Consider the following 17085-nt stretch of genomic DNA (forward strand, 5'->3'; position numbering starts at 1 on the left):
ATCCAAAAGGTACAAGGATAAATTTTTTAATTTTGTTTTTTTTTTCTTCTGTCTTTCAGCTGGAAGAGGCAAATGTTGGGAGGTGACTTGTAGCAAAGATAAATTGTTTCCGCATTCGCTTCTTGATCATGGCATGGCCCGAGAGGGCGAGCCACGTACGCAGAAGAGCACGAGTTAGAAGACGGGAATAGGACACAATGAGTCTAGGCGAGTGGATCAAACCCAGGAGGAATGGGGAATAAGGAGAAAGGGAAGGGAGGGGCGGGGGGGGGGACAGTGGGTGGTGTGGGAGGCGTAGGAGCAGGAGATGCAGGATCACACAACAGTAGGAAAGAGACAGCAGTTAATTGGGACTTGGAGCATGTATCATTCAGACAAAAAGATGAGAAAAGAAAAGCATCAAGCGGGGGAAGCAGCGAATACGGGCAGTAATGGTTGATCGTCTCATGGCCCGGCCAAGGCTAGCGGATGATCTGATAGAATGGAGAAATGTCGTGATCGCAAGCTGTGGTTGGTCAATTTGACAATCTCGGGACACTTCAATGTAGCTTCACCGCTCGACGGCAGAAAAGGACTGGGAGGGAGATAACAAAGTATGTGAGGAAAAGGGAGGAGAGCAGGGGAGGAAAGGGGGATTATATCAATGATATCTGGGGCAATAGTGGTTATTGTGAGCACAATAGGGACTTCCAGAACAGTGTAAGGGTTTTAAAAAAGAACAAACAGTTCTGGGGAAGTGGGTAAGTGATTAGGTGTACACCGTTCTACGAGCTACAAGGGAAGACATCTGAATGGGCAGGAAAGCCAGAGCGCGGGCGGACGTCAACACCGCGCAAAAGGGGAATCCGACCCGCTGATGAATGGACGGACCCAATCAGTTCCTGACTTCCTGTCACTGCAACCCGGTGCACATTCGTCATCAACTGTTTTAGCAGTAAAGTCAACTACACTAGTTGTACAAACTGGCAACGCGTACTTACTGGCATGGCCGAGATGTGCTGGTCACAACTTCAGACAAGAGAGCATCAACAATGATGATCAATTGTTCCGCAAGTGGATATCAATCTGCCAACTTCTTGAGTTCCCAACCCACCACACACAATACTTCCGTGCTTCATCCCGAAATTATTCAGGGGAGGCTCGCGGAACTTACATCATTTTGGCTTAGACAGTTTCCACTGGTCGAGCCTAGCCCCAATCTATCTCCAGCCCCATTTCACGATTCAGGACGCTCCCACTCCACCAAAACAATAATGAGTGCTGTGGGTGCTGCTAAGCTCCCTGCTCCTCCTTTCCTTCTCCCACTGCGGAAGAATCCGTAGCCACTCGATGGTCTCTGCCACCTGATGCGGACGACGCCGTTGATTTTTTGAATGAGATTTGATGCCTTGCACGTCTTGGCGCCTTCTTTCTCCCTCTTCGACTCTACTACTCCGTACTCTCCGATTTCAATCCTCATAGAGCTCCCTTCTGCCGAACGAACCAGGCACAGATGACCTCGCTCGCTGTCCATGTCTTTCTCTTGCTGCCGTGGTTTCCCCGAGATTCGTTGGGACGCAATTCTCCGTCTTTCCCTGATCGACCAGACAGATCAAGCGGTGAGCTGACTCGATATCTTGTTGTTGACCACCGACTACTTCCACACTCCTCAAAGACAGATTCTGCATCATCATCATCATCATGTGCGTAGATCCACGAGCGTAGCTCCTCACTCTATTTCGATCTGAATGCATACCAGCCAGGTGTCTCGGGAGGGACACTGGTTTATACCGATGACGGCTTCATCTAGGCAATGGCCTTCAAGTAGTCCCTGATCAACCTCTCTCTTTGTCTCAGCTGGATCCTCTCATCCAGGATCCAACTCCGGCGGAAGCTTGACACCCACCCCGAGCGGCCCATATGTACATGTCCGCTATGACCCAGACCACATACAGTACCATTTCCCGACGGCCGAGTGGCAGCTTCACGCTACTTCTTCGTAGTTCGCAGTAGTCTCGTCTCCAACTCGTCCAGCAGTCCATGTCGTCAACATCTCCTCGTCTCACCGTGTGGTGTCTGATGTGCTTTTATCCACTTTCGCCATCTACGAGAAACGCCAATTCCCAGCATGCTTCGCGTAGAGCTTTCCGGTTGGTTGGGTAGTGGTTAGCCACTCGAAATAACAGTATCGAAAATCTTCATACGTAATATGGAGCACTGCCAACGTACTACATCCCACGTACTCATCAACTGATCGTTCTATATACCTTTCTACTATATGGGATGCTTCGGTCGAGTAGTCCGTCCTCGCGCCCGAGGAGCAATTTCCACAAATGGCACCTCGTCCAACTTGCGTGGCCGCGGCGGGCATCGCTCCAACTTCTTTCTCCGTGGTCTCGCCTTCAGAAGTACATCAATTCTCAAATCAGTGCTATCAAGCAGCAGGTGCTTGTGAGCTGATTATGTCGGCCCATTTCTGCTTCGCCTTCCAGGTCTCGTGAGAAAATGAACTTAGCTTTTCAACAAGGTGACAGAGGCAAAATCTTCTTTCCATGAGTTCTCAAAGCATTGAATGCAAGCACGACTCTATTCTCCCACCAGTACCTCTTGTCGAAGTTGCAGCAGTCTCGAGTACCGCGAATCGCAGACCGGCTATTGTACATCTACTTGGTCGCTATAGGCAGTGAGTCGATTGCTCTTACTTACCCTTGTTCCAGTCAGTCGATGCGCAAAAATGCTGACGTACTTCCGTGTCCTAGACTTCCAGACCGGTGACCGAGCGTCAAAACACAGCGCGGGGCAACGCGCCGATTCAGAATGCGGGGAAGAATTGGATGACTACTAGTAAACTAGTCCACTATCTTCATGTTCTGGAAGGTTTTTTTTTGACAAGGGCTTCCAGAGCTTATTCACATCTATTTCGAGACGAGCTTGCCACGGAAGCAACCCCTTCACACGGGCGCAACACCGCTTCGACTCCCTCACTACTTAGCTTCAGTCGTACACGCTATGCTCCTCAACGTCGGAGACCAGCAGTCGATAAAGTCACATTCGTTTGCACACAAGCAGGATTCGGGAAAGATACGGCTTTACCCGCTGGAGACAAAGGAAGAGATCGATACAACGCCAGAAAGAAGCTCACACCTTTAATCCTGATGCTAGCAAGCAGGACCAGAACTTCGGGACTTGGCAAGGGGGCATAGTCTGAGTGAGAGATTTTGTATCGTTGTGAGGATATTCTCACGTCGGAAGGAAATCTCAGTGCTGCCGTCCGACACGGAATTTGGAGGTGCCGACTTCCCGAGCCTCGACAATCTCCTCCAGCATCGGACCGACCCATTAATAATCTCTTGCCATAAGGGAGGGAACACCAAAAAAAAATATGTCACCAGGCAAATGAAAATCTCCAAGTCGGCATCCTGAATCTCTTTGCTTTAGGATTTCCTGCTGCTAGTGCACATACTCTCATCTGCAGTGTTTTCTGCCACAGCGATATTGCGTTCGTGCCGCTTCAACACTGTTCAACTGGGCAAATAAGCAGTGCACTACTTTTCCCGAATTCTCCTGCACTAAACGGAAGCCAGGCTGCTAAGAGCCTAAGGCCCGATCCATCCCGCGTAGCGCTGTCATCTCCTTGGACGTTCAACCTCTGTCCTCCTAAATATCGCCTGCTAGACTGGGGTCATCTACCTAGCCTATTCGCGCCTCCTTCTTGTCTGTGTTTCGCACTTGTTCATCGCGACTGGATGAGTAATGCTTGCCCTATTGCTATATTGCATATGATTACATTCCCTTCCTGTGAGCCTTTGAGGTGATCCACCAGGCCGGAGTATGGGCCCGTTCGGTTTCATGGTCACAGCAGCCGATTGCTTTGTCAAACAGAGTCATGCAGAGGCAAGATCTGAAAACTGATCAACCGTCCTCTTGGCACGTTCAAACTAGTCCTCCCCTTTCAACAAGCATAGGCCCAAGCAGTGGCCAGGACTTGGACAGCCGGAGACGAAACCCACTGGTAAGCAAGTCTCGTCCCGCCGCATACTCAAGAAGAGCACGTTAGTAAATGTTAACAGGCATGCGAAACATGTTACAAAAGGAAGATCAAATGTGAAGTTGAAGGGTCTAATACCGCTTGCATTCAATGTATACGTCGCAATATAACCTGCAAATTCACTACAAGGAAGGAAAAGAGGGAAGCACTCAAAAGGTAAGACACTCCCATCATTTTCAGGAAGGCCGCACTAAGGATAAGTCAGGACCCAATATGTAAGAACGTTAGAAGAACGAGTCAGGAGAACAGAGTCGCTGCTTAGAGCTGCTGGCCTGTTAGATGAAGAGTTCTCACTTCAGGATGAGTATCCGATTGAGGACGGAGATGATCCCGACCAAAATATGGAGTCAGATGACGATCTCATTTCTCCCTATTTCAGTCCCCGTGGTGGCGCCAGCAGGCGCAACTCTGGACTGTCGGCTTCGGATGTTCCAAGCGCTAGGGTAGACGCACAAGCTCAGACTACCAATGAGATGCGCAAGGTACATGCTACCCCGGACTCTCCCAAGGGCGGACCTCGTGCAGTCCTCAAATCTGACCAGCCCCATGCCCCTCTCTTCGTTATGGACAATAGAGAGGAATATAGATACTTTGGTGTGTATGAGACTTCTACAATGATCCTGTCCACAACCTAGACTAAGGCAATCTCTAGGACGATCATCATCAATGTCTATTCTGTCCCGAGAAGGACTTGAATGGATCAAGAGGAGAACCGGTGAGACTAAACTTGTGAGTGTTGTATTTTCCGACTCCACTCGAGATAGCCCTTGGAACTATTGGCGACCGGACGTCTTTCATGATATCTTCACCTCTGAAGTTTTCAAGCCATTGCCTCCTCGAGCAGAGGTGTTCGCTTTATTGCGCGATTACTTTCGTACAGTGAACCGGTTGTTCCCGTTGTATCATGAAGCAACGTTCATGCAGCTGGTTGAATGGCAGTATACGCAGCAGACTTGTGATGATGCCGCGCGATGGGCTAGCATCAACATCCTCCTGTCGCTGGCCTATGAGTATCGATTCTCCAATTGTCAGAAATCCGAGAAAGATAGAGAGAGAGCGTGGCTTTATTACAAGAATGCCATGTCAGTCTTCGTAGAGCTGTCATTGAGGAGGACCGACCTCCTTAGCATACAGGCTCTTTTGGGCATGGCTCTTTTTCTCCGCGGAAATTCTGGAACACAGTCGTCCTTGCCAATCATAACAGCAGCCTTACAAGCCTGTCATCGCATGGGACTACACCGCAACATTGCGAGGCCTCATCTTTCTCCTGCTGAGCAGGAGCAAAGGCGCAGAGTGTTTTGGGTGGCTTATATACTTGACCAAAGGTGAGTCAACTCAGACATTCACCTTACCGACAGATTCACTCAGGAGCGATTTGCCTAACGATCCTTGTCTATCTAGTACATGTATACGCGCGGGAAGCAGCCCCATCCAGAATTATGAGGACTTCGACGTGGACTTCCCGGCCGATAACACGGGGGATGCATTCGTGAAGTCCACACATGATTCTTTCTTCCGTCAACTGTGTAAAATAACAGTGATCAAGAGTCGGATGTACAGCAAACTCTACTCTACGAAGGCTCTAGAACACAAGTCTCCTGCGGTAATCTTCCAGGATATTCGAGAATTACATGCAGAACTTGAGGAATGGAAGGATGCCAATCCTTTCGATTGTCAACTAAAAAAGAGAGGATCAGGTCAAGACTTTTTGCTCGGATTCGCCTCCGCTGGTTTACAATTTGCCTATTACAATACCATGCTCATGATTCATCGTCTTCCAGTCCTACTTCATTTCGCGTCAATGAATCACATTGCACAAGGACATCCTGTTCCAGATCATTACAGCTTGATTTTGAGCGAAGCTACGGCCTCTTCGGAGATCTGCTTACAAGCTGCCCGTGACACCTTGAAACTGATCAACAACCTTCCCTGGGGCGACATCGCATGGATTTGGTATGGTGCTTCCAAGAATCAATGCTCTCCTAAATACTGACATTGTGTAGGTCTCTTCTGTATTATGTGTTTCTTGCAGTAATGAACATCTTTGTCAACATCTTGAAGAACCCTCAGCACCCTAAAGCCAAAGAAGACCTTCAATCCCTCACCATGGCTGCGACTTTCTTTGCGACACTCATTCCTGGCGATGGACCTGGTCACTATGCTCGATTCATGACCAAGATGAGTGCCAACTTTGAGCGACTCGCTCGCAATCTTCTCGAGCGAGATCAGAAAGTGGTTAAGCCCGGCGACATGAAAAGCAGTTCTTCTAAACGCGAGAACCCTACGGGATCCACGACCCCGCTGGATCACACTTCTCACTCTCTCCTCCGAGAAACTGGCCTGGGCCCTCAATCGAAAACCAGATTGCGGATATCTACTTCATCATCCTTCTCCGTCACCCACAATATTACACATCATATACCTCCCAACATCGAAGGCCTCCCTCAAATCAACTCATCAGGCTATGTTGTTCCCGATAATTTCAGTCCGGTCCTCGAACATGAAACGTCGGCAACCCCTGCACCTCATCCTCTTCCAGCAACATACTCCCTACCGCCACAAGCACAACCTCAGAGTCGAACTGCCCCGCAAACTCCCCTGCAACCTACCGAGACCTCCTCTCAACAGCCACCTTTCGATCTAAGCAGCTTGGATACCGGCTTCTTTCCCGTCTCTGTGAACAGCGACCATTTTAATTTCGGCCAGCCAGGTCTATGGCAAATCCCTTTGACAGCTGACTGGGAATTGTCGCCTCAAGCCCTGGACGGCATTTTTGGCCTCGACCTGGGTTATTCCGTCCCAGAAGCAGCGCAACCGCCCACGATGATTGGCCTCAATAGCATGGGGAATCTGGGCGCGCAGCCGCCGTCACATTTCCAACAACCGAACCCCGGTGAGCAGCAGCAGCAGCAGCAGCAGCAGCAGCAGGCTCTGGGCCCGACACCACCGGATCTGGGACTGCCGTATAGTTCCCATACCGTGCCGCCACCGAGAAATGGGCGTCAAGAACAGGGCGCCACACCTAATGCAGCAGCAGAACAAGCCATGCAGGCGAATGCGATCTGGACGAATGGCCCGTTTTCCGGACCATTTCCATTTCTCATGTAATCTGTGGGTAACCAGGTCTGCTGTTCGATTTCAAGTACAAGTGACAGGCAGACTGGCTGTATGAGTTTTTTCAGAAGAAAATATCCTATGCATGCTTGTTCGTTGTATATGGACAGAACATGACGAACTTAATGAATCTTGGCGCACTTCTCTTTTTCCTACATTCTCATGACCTATTTGTTCAAAAATCTGGGACACGACATACATACTCACATATCATATCTCGCATTTGTGCATATACTTAGATCTTGATAGCAAATGGATCCTCATTGTTTAATGTAGTATCGAGCTAACTACTTCCTAAGGTAACAATGATCGAATGCACCGCGGCAAACTCCACTTACTAAACCCGTACCGAACACATATGCAGAACTCCCCACACGCACTTTCTGGAAATTATCAACATGGAAAGCGAGGGGAAAGAAAGGTTCGATATGAACATTGAAATGGAACAAGAACGCCTGAAAACACAAGATCAAAACAGCCCAGCGAGTCCCACCGTCTCTGATTCCATAGAGAAAGCAAAGCCATTCCGGAACTCCCCTTTCATCAAACAAGAATGCAAGGCGTCAATAACTTTGGATTTTGATTAAAAGACGGTTCCGGTCAACTTCCTCACCGCCGTCCGCCAGACTCCACGGCCGAGTTTGACCTCGCTCTCGGGCGAGGAACTAGACCCCAACAGACCCTTGTTCAGGATACTCCGCATCTCCGTCTCCGAGAGTTCCTTCTTGGTCTTGCTGCTGCTGTTGAAGCCGTACACTTTGCTGGCCAGGACGTCGGTCTGTAGATCCAGCTGTCCGATGCCCGCACCGTTCTCTGGGGGGATGATGCGGGTCTGGACGGCGAAGTCGACGTCGATTCGGGAGGGGGTTGTTGCTCTAGTCGGGTTCGAGTTGGTCGCGGAGGGAAGAGGTGCAGGGCCGAGGAGAGTGCAGCGCGCGCGAAGGGATGGGGTTTTGGATCCGGTGGCTTCACCATTGAGGAGCTTGAGCTTGGTCACCCCGCAGAACTCGAGAAGGCGGGCTTCTTCTTCGAGGTTAAGGGTCAGGTCCCATGCTTGGGCGATGAAGTGGAGAAGGTCTTTAGGGGCGGTGCGGGAGTGCGGAATGGTGGTTAGATGGGCCTGGAGGGAGTTGAGGACGAGGGGGGTGATGGCGGAAAGGTGCGGAGTTGCGGGGTTGTTGTGCTTCATAGCATCTGGGGTGGGAGCGTATTTGAGCGTGATGGGTGCGTTGGTGCGCTTGTCATTAGAGGCGGAGCTGCTGCTGTTGTTGCTATTGATGAGGAAGGATGCAGGGTGGAACGTGAGCTGAAGCTGACGCTGGTAGGACATAGTCACCGCTGGACCTGCAGGACTGGAGCCATCCGACGCCGTCGCTGATACGATGCTCCAGCCGGTTTGGCACTCGATGCTGCGCACTGACTCTTTCAATTCGCCGATTTCTTGCGCACTCCAGCCGCGGCATTCCGCCTTGATGCGTTCGGCTTCCTGGATTTGAGCCATGTATTCGGCTTTGACCTCCGTTCCAGTTTCAAGGATGCTAGTCTTGTCCTCAAGTTCGGCCTGCATTTCCTGCAGGAGCCTCTTCTTCTGCGCGATCTCGTCTTCAACGCCGGCAAGTTTCTCCCGCGCGCTGCGTAGCTCGTCCTGATCACAGTTCTCAAGCTCGTCTGCCAATTGCTGCAGGGTTGTGGCTTCCGCCTCAAGAATGGAGTGTTTTTCGATAAGAGCAGGTACTGTGTCGCTCAGAAGAGCCTCATGCTTTGCGAGAAGATCATCGTCTGCCTTCATATCTTGCACGTGACGAATGAGGCCATCCCTAAGACCTTCCAATAGCTTCATGCGCCACTCATACCATGTAGCTTTACTAAGAAGGCGAGCATGAGTCTTCACATTGCGGAATTGGTTATCCATTAGTAAGCGGACGTCCGGCGGAGCTGTCATGTATTCGCGGAACAATGGTGGGTTATCAGCCAGTGTCTCGGTCTCGATTGAACGAATCACCTGTCTGCCTTCGTTTATGTATGACTTCAACTCCCTACAAGACTAGACGGATGTCAGTAGTGTAGCGTTACTGAGCATGACAAGAACTTACATGTTGGAACAACTCAAGCAACGGCACGGTGCAGAAGCCAGCAGCCACGCACTCTTCAAAACTTGCGGGACTTCTTTCATTCTCGCTAGAAAGTCGAAGCATTCGTTTTCGAGCGCTGTCTGGTGCAGTAGTGTGCCTCCTTCTCGTGGTCGTAAGCTCCATGAAGTGAATGTTGGTCATGTTGAGGAATTCCTGCAGCTGTATTGGCTCGATCTCCGGCCCAGTCTCTTCTGCTGTCGTATCTTGCACCTCGGTTGTTTCCGTACTGACTTCAGTTTCCGTATTGTCTTTCACAGGACTCGCAGTGGCAGAGAACGTTCTCGATGCTTGTATTGGTGTCGTGCTGAATTTGAGCGGGGAGTGTGCGCTGGCGGACTTCGATGGAGACTGCAGTCCACGTCCAAGAGTGTCATTGGCCGAATGAGCTGGAAGCTTGAATTTCTTCACCGGGCTGCTATTCTCACGGCCTCTTAAGCGCTTTGGCGTGCTATCAGAGTCTGCATCCTCGTCCAGATCCAGCTCAATCGGTCTTTTTCCCAGCAGACCACGTGCGGCTCCGACATGCAAGCTCTTTCTACCACGAAGCTTATTCTTCTTGGGTGTCAGGCTTGAAATCATATCCTTGAGACTCGCCGTAGGATCCCTGTCGCTCAATTTCGGAGGTGAGATAAACCCATCTTCCCTATTCACCTCCTCTTCGCGTTCACGGTCCACCTCCTCCTGTAGCTTTACGGGGTCTTCAAAGCGTACGCCTTGCTTTGGCTGCTCCTGGGGGATAAAATCAGGCGCTTCTTCACCAATAGACCGGCGTTTGTCGAGCATAGCAGCCACTCGAGGCGATCCAAGTCCTTCCTTGTCAATACCAAGGCCGGAGGATCGTCTTGTACCATGTGGTTGCAGTACAAAAAGGGGAGCTGGTTTTCCATTGAGACTTTGCTCGAACAAGCTTCTGCGATTTGGTGATGTAGTATCGTTTGCAGATCCTTGTGCATTTGACTGAACCGGCCTTTGCGGCGAGGCGTTTTCTGCTTCTGCGTCTGCGTCTCTGGCAGACGACGTTGTTCTCGAAGTTAGAAGTGCATTATCCGCTGGTGTGGTTGAGTTAGACGGAGGGTCTACATTCTTCGGTGTGGATGCCTCAGGGGTACGAGGCGTAGGTGTAGTGGACGCTGCATGAATCGAACTTTGCCTCGATCGGCGGGTCCGTACACTTGCGAGGCTAGGACTGCCACTTTCCGATGCCACAGCTGCAACATGAAACGAGGCTGGTGCTCCGGAGTAAGATTTGGCTGGTGACTTGACTGGAGACTTGGCTGGTGACTTGGCTGGTGACTTGACTGGTGACTTGACTGGTGACTTGGCTGGTGACTTGGCTGGTGACTGCCGTACTGTCTCTTGAAAGGGCGAACTGTCCAACTGAGCGAGCTCGAGCTCCCGCTCTGGGGTCTCTCGGTCTTCGAATGATCTCTGCACCTCTGCCTCTGGTTCTAGGATTTTTCCTACGGCAGCAGTCATGTCCATCCCGATAGTATGGTCGTCATCTTCAGCGGCATTACTCTCCTGAGAGCCAGGAATAATGCCACCGATAGCCCCCGTGGTCTCCATGTCCATATCACCATCCATGTCTTCCCCGTTGTCCCATTCAGAGAAAACCCGTCCATTGTTCCCAGATTCAAAAGTGCTTTCTTGCTCACCAGAATTGTTCTCGTCCGTCGTGTTGACAAAGCCCAGTCTATTGAGTAGGCCACCGACGACGGAGGTGAACTCCATAGTCATCTCCTCATCTCCGTTTCTACTTTCCGCCCCTGTGGACTTCGCGGGAGAGACAGGCTGCGCGATTCCTCCTACGACGTTGGTAAATTCCATGGTCTGTTCATCGTAGTTGGTCTCCTCGCTTAATGACTTGCGACGTATTTCACTATTGCGACGGCTCGCGGGATTGGGAAGGATTCGGCCAATGGCATTGGTAACCTCCATGCTGAAGTCCTCGTCCATTGCATCATCTTCGTCAGCTGCAGCGGCGGGCGCATCGACCATTGATTTTGAAGGCGGAGCGTTTTCCTGGTCATATCGAGCACTGATGTCTGCCCAATCGAAACTCTCGCGCTGACCTTTTTTGATCCATGGCTGGAAAGCTCCTGTAATCTCTTGGTCCGCCATTTCCATAGACATGTCTCCATCGTCATCCTCAAAGTCACGGGTTCCAGCCTCACTAGCCGCTTGTCGCAAGGCTTCGTTTAAGCGAGCGCTGCTAGTGGTGGAATCGGAACCATCCGAATGAACCGAGGCCGCAGAATGAACCGACATATCATCCAAGCTCATAGCGGTGCTCTCGCCGTCGAATCCAGAAGCCGACGAGTTGTCGTCATCGTCACCATCGTCTCTCTGCATTCCCAAGTCTTCAGTCCCGTCTGCTGAGCTTCCGCTGAAGGGGCTCGAAAACATCTCCTGAGAAGAGCCAAGATCATCGTAGCTTCCATTAGTTGACTGGCTTTGTAGCTGCTGCAGGTCTGGATATTGTACGGGCGAGAGAGCGGCATCCGAATCTGCGTATGGATCAGGAGGGGAGGGTGGATCGGTTTGTCCGGCTTGTTCACTTTGGCGAGCAGGGGTCTGATTTCCAGAACCGGCTAACGATGACGCGCGCCTTGTCGAGTTCGCAGCGGATGAAGAAGTTGAGTCGTCGGGTATTTCTACCACGTTCCAAGTGTGCAATGTGGCTTCGGGAGCGAATGAAACACGGCGATTTGCTGTGATTTTCGGTAAGCAAAATGTCGACTGTAATCAGATCAGAGGGACATACCCATCGACTTGCGACGTGCCTCTCGCTTCTCCAGGATCATCTTGCGCTCCCGCTCCCGCTGCTCCTTTTCTTCTTTTTCCCTTGCGGCGGCCATCTCATCGCGAATGGATGCAGCGTTGAAGCTGTCAAAGGGGTTGGATCGGTCTTCTCCGAAGCTGTTTACAGCGGGAGCAGGAGTATCGAGGTCGATCAAAAGACCTTCCTCGCCCTGGGGGTTGCTTTCGTTGCTGCTACTCGGCTGCGACGCACGAGCCGGCGTTCGTTTGCGTGTTTCTTCGAATGTTGGAATAGTGCGCACGGGCGAGACAGGGACTGTTGGTTTGAGAATAGATTTCAAAGGAAAGGCCGCCGTAGACTGCGACAGCAGTGAGGTACTTTGTAAGCAAGATATATGCGACAGTCGAGAGGTTAAGGGCACCAAGTACCTTGCGCCGATTGCCGTTCGAATCCTGAAGTGCATCCAGACCCCCTGGACCTAAACTCTTGCTGCGAGACTTCTTGTCTCTGCCTGTTAATTTCGGGCGTCCATCAAGTGGCTGGGAAGAGCTGATCACTGTCGTTGCATTTTCTTGGTCGAGAGTCGAGGTCAGTCTCGACCGGGGAATATGAGCAAGAGAGCGACGAGAACGCGGACGGAGAGACCCCGCGGAGTCACTTCTGGACGCCATGGGTTCTCGTAGGCGTGAACATAGACTGAGAGGGTTACAAATCAAGAGAGAGTTGTCGCCTGAAAAGCCTCTTATACTGCGAAGCTAGGCAGCATAGCTAAAAGATCGCAACGAATGATCGTGGTGGGGGGATGATGATATGTGATGATAACCTGTTGTCGCAGCTAGTTATCATCAATCAACAAACCAAAAGTCACCGCTTTCCTTCCTAATCTCCCTCCCGTGAGCGCGTCTCCCGGCCAGGCCGCTCATGTGACCGAGCAGATGTAAACAAACCCAAAAACGGAAAGCCCTAGCCGAGTCCCGAAACAGACTAGCGCCCCCATCGCACATTCACACGGCGAATATCCGCCATCTTGAATAAATCTTCTCCATCATCGACGTCGACCACCGCACGCCCCGACACCCCCCCCTTCGCGACAACCCAGCTCGACTTCGCTTCCTCGTCGGACTGAACATATCGCAAAAATGGCCACCGAGTTGACCGTCCAGTCGGAACGTGCGTTCCAGAAGCAGCCTCACATCTTCGTCAACCCCAAGACCATCGCGAAGAGCAAGAAGGTCGCCTCCGGCCGCAGATGGTACAAGGATGTCGGTCTGGGTTTCCGTACCCCCAAGACCGCCATTGAGGGCACCTACATCGGTATGCACGACCTACACCAACTTTTTGCGGAGTGATCAAATCTCGATTTTTGCGGCGAGGGACGGAGAATTTCAGGGACCTTGAAGATGAGATTGCACCGGAATTCGACGACTGGGAGCGCGAGTATTACGATTATGGTCATGGCACGATAGACTGGTTCAAGAGAAGGACATTCATTTGCACACAATGACGAAGGACATGATATTGTGGATTATCGACAATGGAGCGCTTCGCGGGATTTGGATACTTCTGGACTATCTCATCTTCAAGGGCTCAGGAATACTCAGCCCGAACTCACAGGGGCGGATAAGGGGAATTGCAGGTCGCTAATATCAAACAGACAAGAAGTGCCCCTTCACCGGTATGGTCTCCATCCGTGGCCGTATCCTGACCGGCCGTGTCGTCTCCACCAAGATGCACCGTACCATTGTCATCCGCCGTGAATACCTCCACTACGTCCCCAAGTACAACCGTTACGAGAAGAGACACAAGAACCTTGCTGCCCACGTCTCTCCCGCTTTCCGTGTTGAGGAGGGTGACTGGGTTACCGTCGGCCAGTGCCGTCCCCTCAGCAAGACTGTACGTTACCTCCACCTCATTCAATTCTCCCCTCGGAATCTGTCAGGGGCAGCGGCATTACCTGCGCCGATCGCTGGCATAAGGCCAAGTTGTCGCATCGCTGCTAGGCAGATTCAGTACTCCATTTGACGCATGATCTAACATTCTTGTCATAGGTCCGCTTCAACGTCCTCCGTGTCCTTCCCCGCACCGGTAAGGCCGTCAAGGCTTTCAGCAAGTTCTAAGCATGTCGATGAGGAAGTGTTTTCGAGAGGAAAAACCTAGGGCCGCGGCGTGACTGGATATACAATGGATTAGTTATACGGGTTGGGATTGTTTCACGATTTCCTGTCCCAGGTACCCTTGAGAAAGAATATCCAATAAAAAAATTCTTTTGATTCTCCTTAATACCAGTCTATCGCGCAAAACGCTGGGGCACAACTCGAGGCTGTCTTTAGGTATTATTTCAATACAATACAGTTTTGAGCAATGACTCGTGGTGAAATGCATTCGTTGAATCGCACACTGATCGAGAAATGAGCTAGTCTTGATAGCTTGAACTAACGGGTACTTATCTCCGAACGTGCTCTGACAAGCGATTCAAATAACATTTTTATTTGTCCTTTGCGGTCTATGCACTTGCGTGCGCCTTAGTTTCTCTGGTTATTAGACTCTGCTTCCGCAGATTTCTCAACCAGGCAGTTTTTCCATTTCTACTCCGAACATAATCGGCCCCGATTGCAATCATATTGTAGACAAATCGACTGCTCATTCCAGCCGAGGATCAACCGAGGATCATTCTCTGTCGCGCTCTGTCCTGAGCGAATTGATGTTGCCAATCAATGTCATCTGCACATCTCTGCTCTTCTGTGCTTGTTTCCGCGTCCACTTCCATGCCCTCACAAATGGCAGCTGTTGCAGAACCTGCAGATTCAACGTCCGACTCAAAATCGATCGAGATGTAGCTTTCCGAGTCGGAAGTATCGACTTCTCCTATTGAGTGCCTTTTCACTTGCCGAGAGACTTCATCGGGCTGAAGGATCCATTCCGCGGTATTTGCATCCCAAGTCTTGATAACTGCAAACGAACGTGTCCCCTGGCGTGGCCATGTAACGACTGCTTCGTCGTCGTTCTCTTCCTCTTCTTCAGTCTCGTCGTCGAACACGCAGGCTTTACCAAGTTGCAACATAACAGAATTGCTGCACGATGCGTAAGAGTCGTTGTGGTCTTCGGTGCTCTGCTCCTGCTGGGATGGAGAGATGTAAACATGAGTCCTGTAATGCTTGCCAGGTGCAATGAGAGAGTAACTTTCGGATTTGATTTCATCGTACATCATCTCGACATTGTACTCGGTCTGTTCAAGACTATCGCATCGATCAGTGCCAGGACGCACGACGACATAATTGGGATCATCTGTAGAACCCGGGCTTTGGTCATTGTCCCCGTCTTCGCTCAGACCATCTACAGTGACTGATTTGCCGTCCTCTTCGTCGTCTGGAATGATATAGACATTCTGTTGCGGCATATTGATATCTATTAAAGTCACAGGTCCTCCGTAGGCTGCGCTAATTCCTTCGTAAAAAGCCTGTGTCGGACCTCCTCGCTCTCGCAGCTGCCAGGCATAAAACATGCGTTCTCCAACCTCTCTACTATATTCCACTTTGACATCAAGGAGAGAAAGGAGTTTTCCGACGGAATTTCCAAATTCGTGATCAGAACACTTGGCGCGTGTTGAGAGCGCACGCTTCAATGGCCGTCGGTTGCACTCGTATGACGCAATGGCGTTGAGCTGAAGTAGGTTAGCAACATCGTCGTGCTCAGCTGCGGTCTTTTCCAACGCGCTGATTTTGAAGGAGCAGATGATAGCGGTGCGCGGAACCTTGCCCCAAATCAAATACTCGCCGACGCCCTTATAGTCACTTCTTTCGACCCTGACTCTGTGTTCCCTACAGAAGCTCTTGGCTGAGTAGACAAAGTCAAGCTTCTTATTATTGAAGATCGAGATAAGGGCGCCTTCTTTGTTCCGTATAGCTCTATGTACGGGCGAGAGCATGGACTGGAAAGTCGAGATAAATGGGGATGCAACTTTCTCGCGGTGAATATGCTTCAAAAAGTACTCGTTGAACTTCTCTTCGCTTATCGTGTCTGGTGAGAAGTAGCTATCCCATTCTTCAAAAAGCCCGGCGATGCAGAAATTTGGTTTATTAACGCCCTGGGAGTCGACATTTGACCACCGGTATAGGACTGGCGGCAGGTCGTCTCTTCTCCTCGGAGCATTGCGTTGGACTGTGATCTTTATGCAATGACAATTAGCTTTTCCTGAACATCTGTATGCTTCTAAGGCAAGACTTACCTCCTCAACCCGCTCCTGAACACACCAGAAACACACTTTGCCGCCATAGTGACAAAGACTCATGTCCTCCTGGGTCAGGGGATCCGGGGCCGCTTGCTCCTCAACCTCATCTTCAACCATGATGTAATCATTGATCACCTCGTCGACTTCCTCGGCCTCGTCCGCTAGATTCATGTCGTCTTGCACCTCGCTCTGGCACTTTGGTCGCACGTTAGCACCAATTGTGAACAAGGAGTTCGGAGTTACCGGTGATGTGCGGTGAGATGTAAGCAAGGCAGAATCGTGAACGGAAGTATCAATGCAGTCTACTCTTGTCTCCTCGAGGCGTATGTTTGAGGATCTCAAGGTTCTGCGGATTGTCGCAATGAAAGGCGCCCACCGTCCGTCCTTGTCAAATGGGCACATGTGGACATCGACCCAATCAGGATGCACAGTCCTTTTCAGATGATGCCACTGGCCACTGAGTCTGTTCTTCGAAACACCGTCTCTGTTGAAGCCAAAGCTTCTCAAGTCATCTTGATAAACAGCATCGAATACAGCCTTGTAGGCGCTGAGATTCCTCTTGAAGAATCGGAACAAACAGCAGAGGAATTTCCTTTTCTCCGAGTTCCATCTAATCAGAGGCTCTGTCGTCGTGAATGTGAGTCCTCCAGACAAGGCCATCTTCGTCAAATCAGGTCAGGCACAGGCGATGCGGACAGGGGTGTTGCGAGTCGGTGACTCGAGAAGCAGGAGACTTTGGATAAGTAGAAGACTTGGGATGAAAGAAAGCAACACCATTACCTTGCGGATATTTGGCAGAATAGTCAGTTTAGAGCGCTTTTCG

The 17085-nt window shown here is 50.8% G+C and overlaps 4 protein-coding genes across 4 annotated transcripts; 2 read left to right on the forward strand and 2 right to left on the reverse strand.

Annotated features, from left to right (window-relative positions):
* Positions 1-3865: 3865 nt before the first annotated feature.
* BP01DRAFT_287965 (transcription factor domain-containing protein) lies at positions 3866-7135 on the forward strand (the record flags this gene model as incomplete). The annotated part of the gene is made up of 6 exons (XM_025571522.1): positions 3866-3991; positions 4050-4183; positions 4233-4621; positions 4680-5352; positions 5429-5980; positions 6031-7135. The coding sequence occupies 6 exons, from the start codon at positions 3866-3868 to the stop codon at positions 7133-7135; spliced, it is 2979 nt and encodes a 992-aa protein (XP_025435033.1).
* Positions 7136-7434: 299 nt separating this feature from the next.
* Positions 7435-12705, reverse strand: BP01DRAFT_311948 (kinetochore-microtubule binding complex subunit SPC105; the record flags this gene model as incomplete). The annotated part of the gene is made up of 5 exons (XM_025572467.1): positions 7435-9185; positions 9235-10530; positions 10585-11984; positions 12038-12392; positions 12463-12705. 5 exons carry the CDS (start codon positions 12703-12705, stop codon positions 7725-7727), a joined length of 4755 nt encoding a protein of 1584 aa, XP_025435034.1. The 3' UTR covers positions 7435-7724.
* A 405-nt stretch (positions 12706-13110) lies between these two features.
* BP01DRAFT_353368 (40S ribosomal protein uS17) lies at positions 13111-14166 on the forward strand. The gene is made up of 3 exons (XM_025574167.1): positions 13111-13348; positions 13689-13927; positions 14083-14166. The coding sequence occupies exons 1-3, from the start codon at positions 13174-13176 to the stop codon at positions 14149-14151; spliced, it is 483 nt and encodes a 160-aa protein (XP_025435035.1). The 5' UTR covers positions 13111-13173; the 3' UTR covers positions 14152-14166.
* A 1258-nt stretch (positions 14167-15424) lies between these two features.
* Positions 15425-16922, reverse strand: BP01DRAFT_333382 (uncharacterized protein; the record flags this gene model as incomplete). Its single annotated transcript, XM_025573125.1, has 2 exons — positions 15425-16328; positions 16407-16922. Coding segments are annotated over 2 exons (1419 nt in total), but the record flags the coding sequence as incomplete, so codon positions are not given.
* Between the last annotated feature and the right edge of the window lie 163 nt (positions 16923-17085).

Source organism: Aspergillus saccharolyticus, assembly GCF_003184585.1.
Source record: "Aspergillus saccharolyticus JOP 1030-1 unplaced genomic scaffold BP01scaffold_3, whole genome shotgun sequence".
NCBI classification, from domain to species: domain Eukaryota; kingdom Fungi; phylum Ascomycota; class Eurotiomycetes; order Eurotiales; family Aspergillaceae; genus Aspergillus; species Aspergillus saccharolyticus.

Coding starts and splice junctions, on each gene's coding strand:
- BP01DRAFT_353368 (XM_025574167.1), top strand. CDS start 13,174: ATGGCCACCGAGTTGACCGTCCAGTCGGAACGTGCGTTCCAGAAGCAG. Junction 13,349..13,688: donor CATTGAGGGCACCTACATCG/GTATGCACGACC, acceptor AATATCAAACAG/ACAAGAAGTGCCCCTTCACC. Junction 13,928..14,082: donor GCCGTCCCCTCAGCAAGACT/GTACGTTACCTC, acceptor TTCTTGTCATAG/GTCCGCTTCAACGTCCTCCG.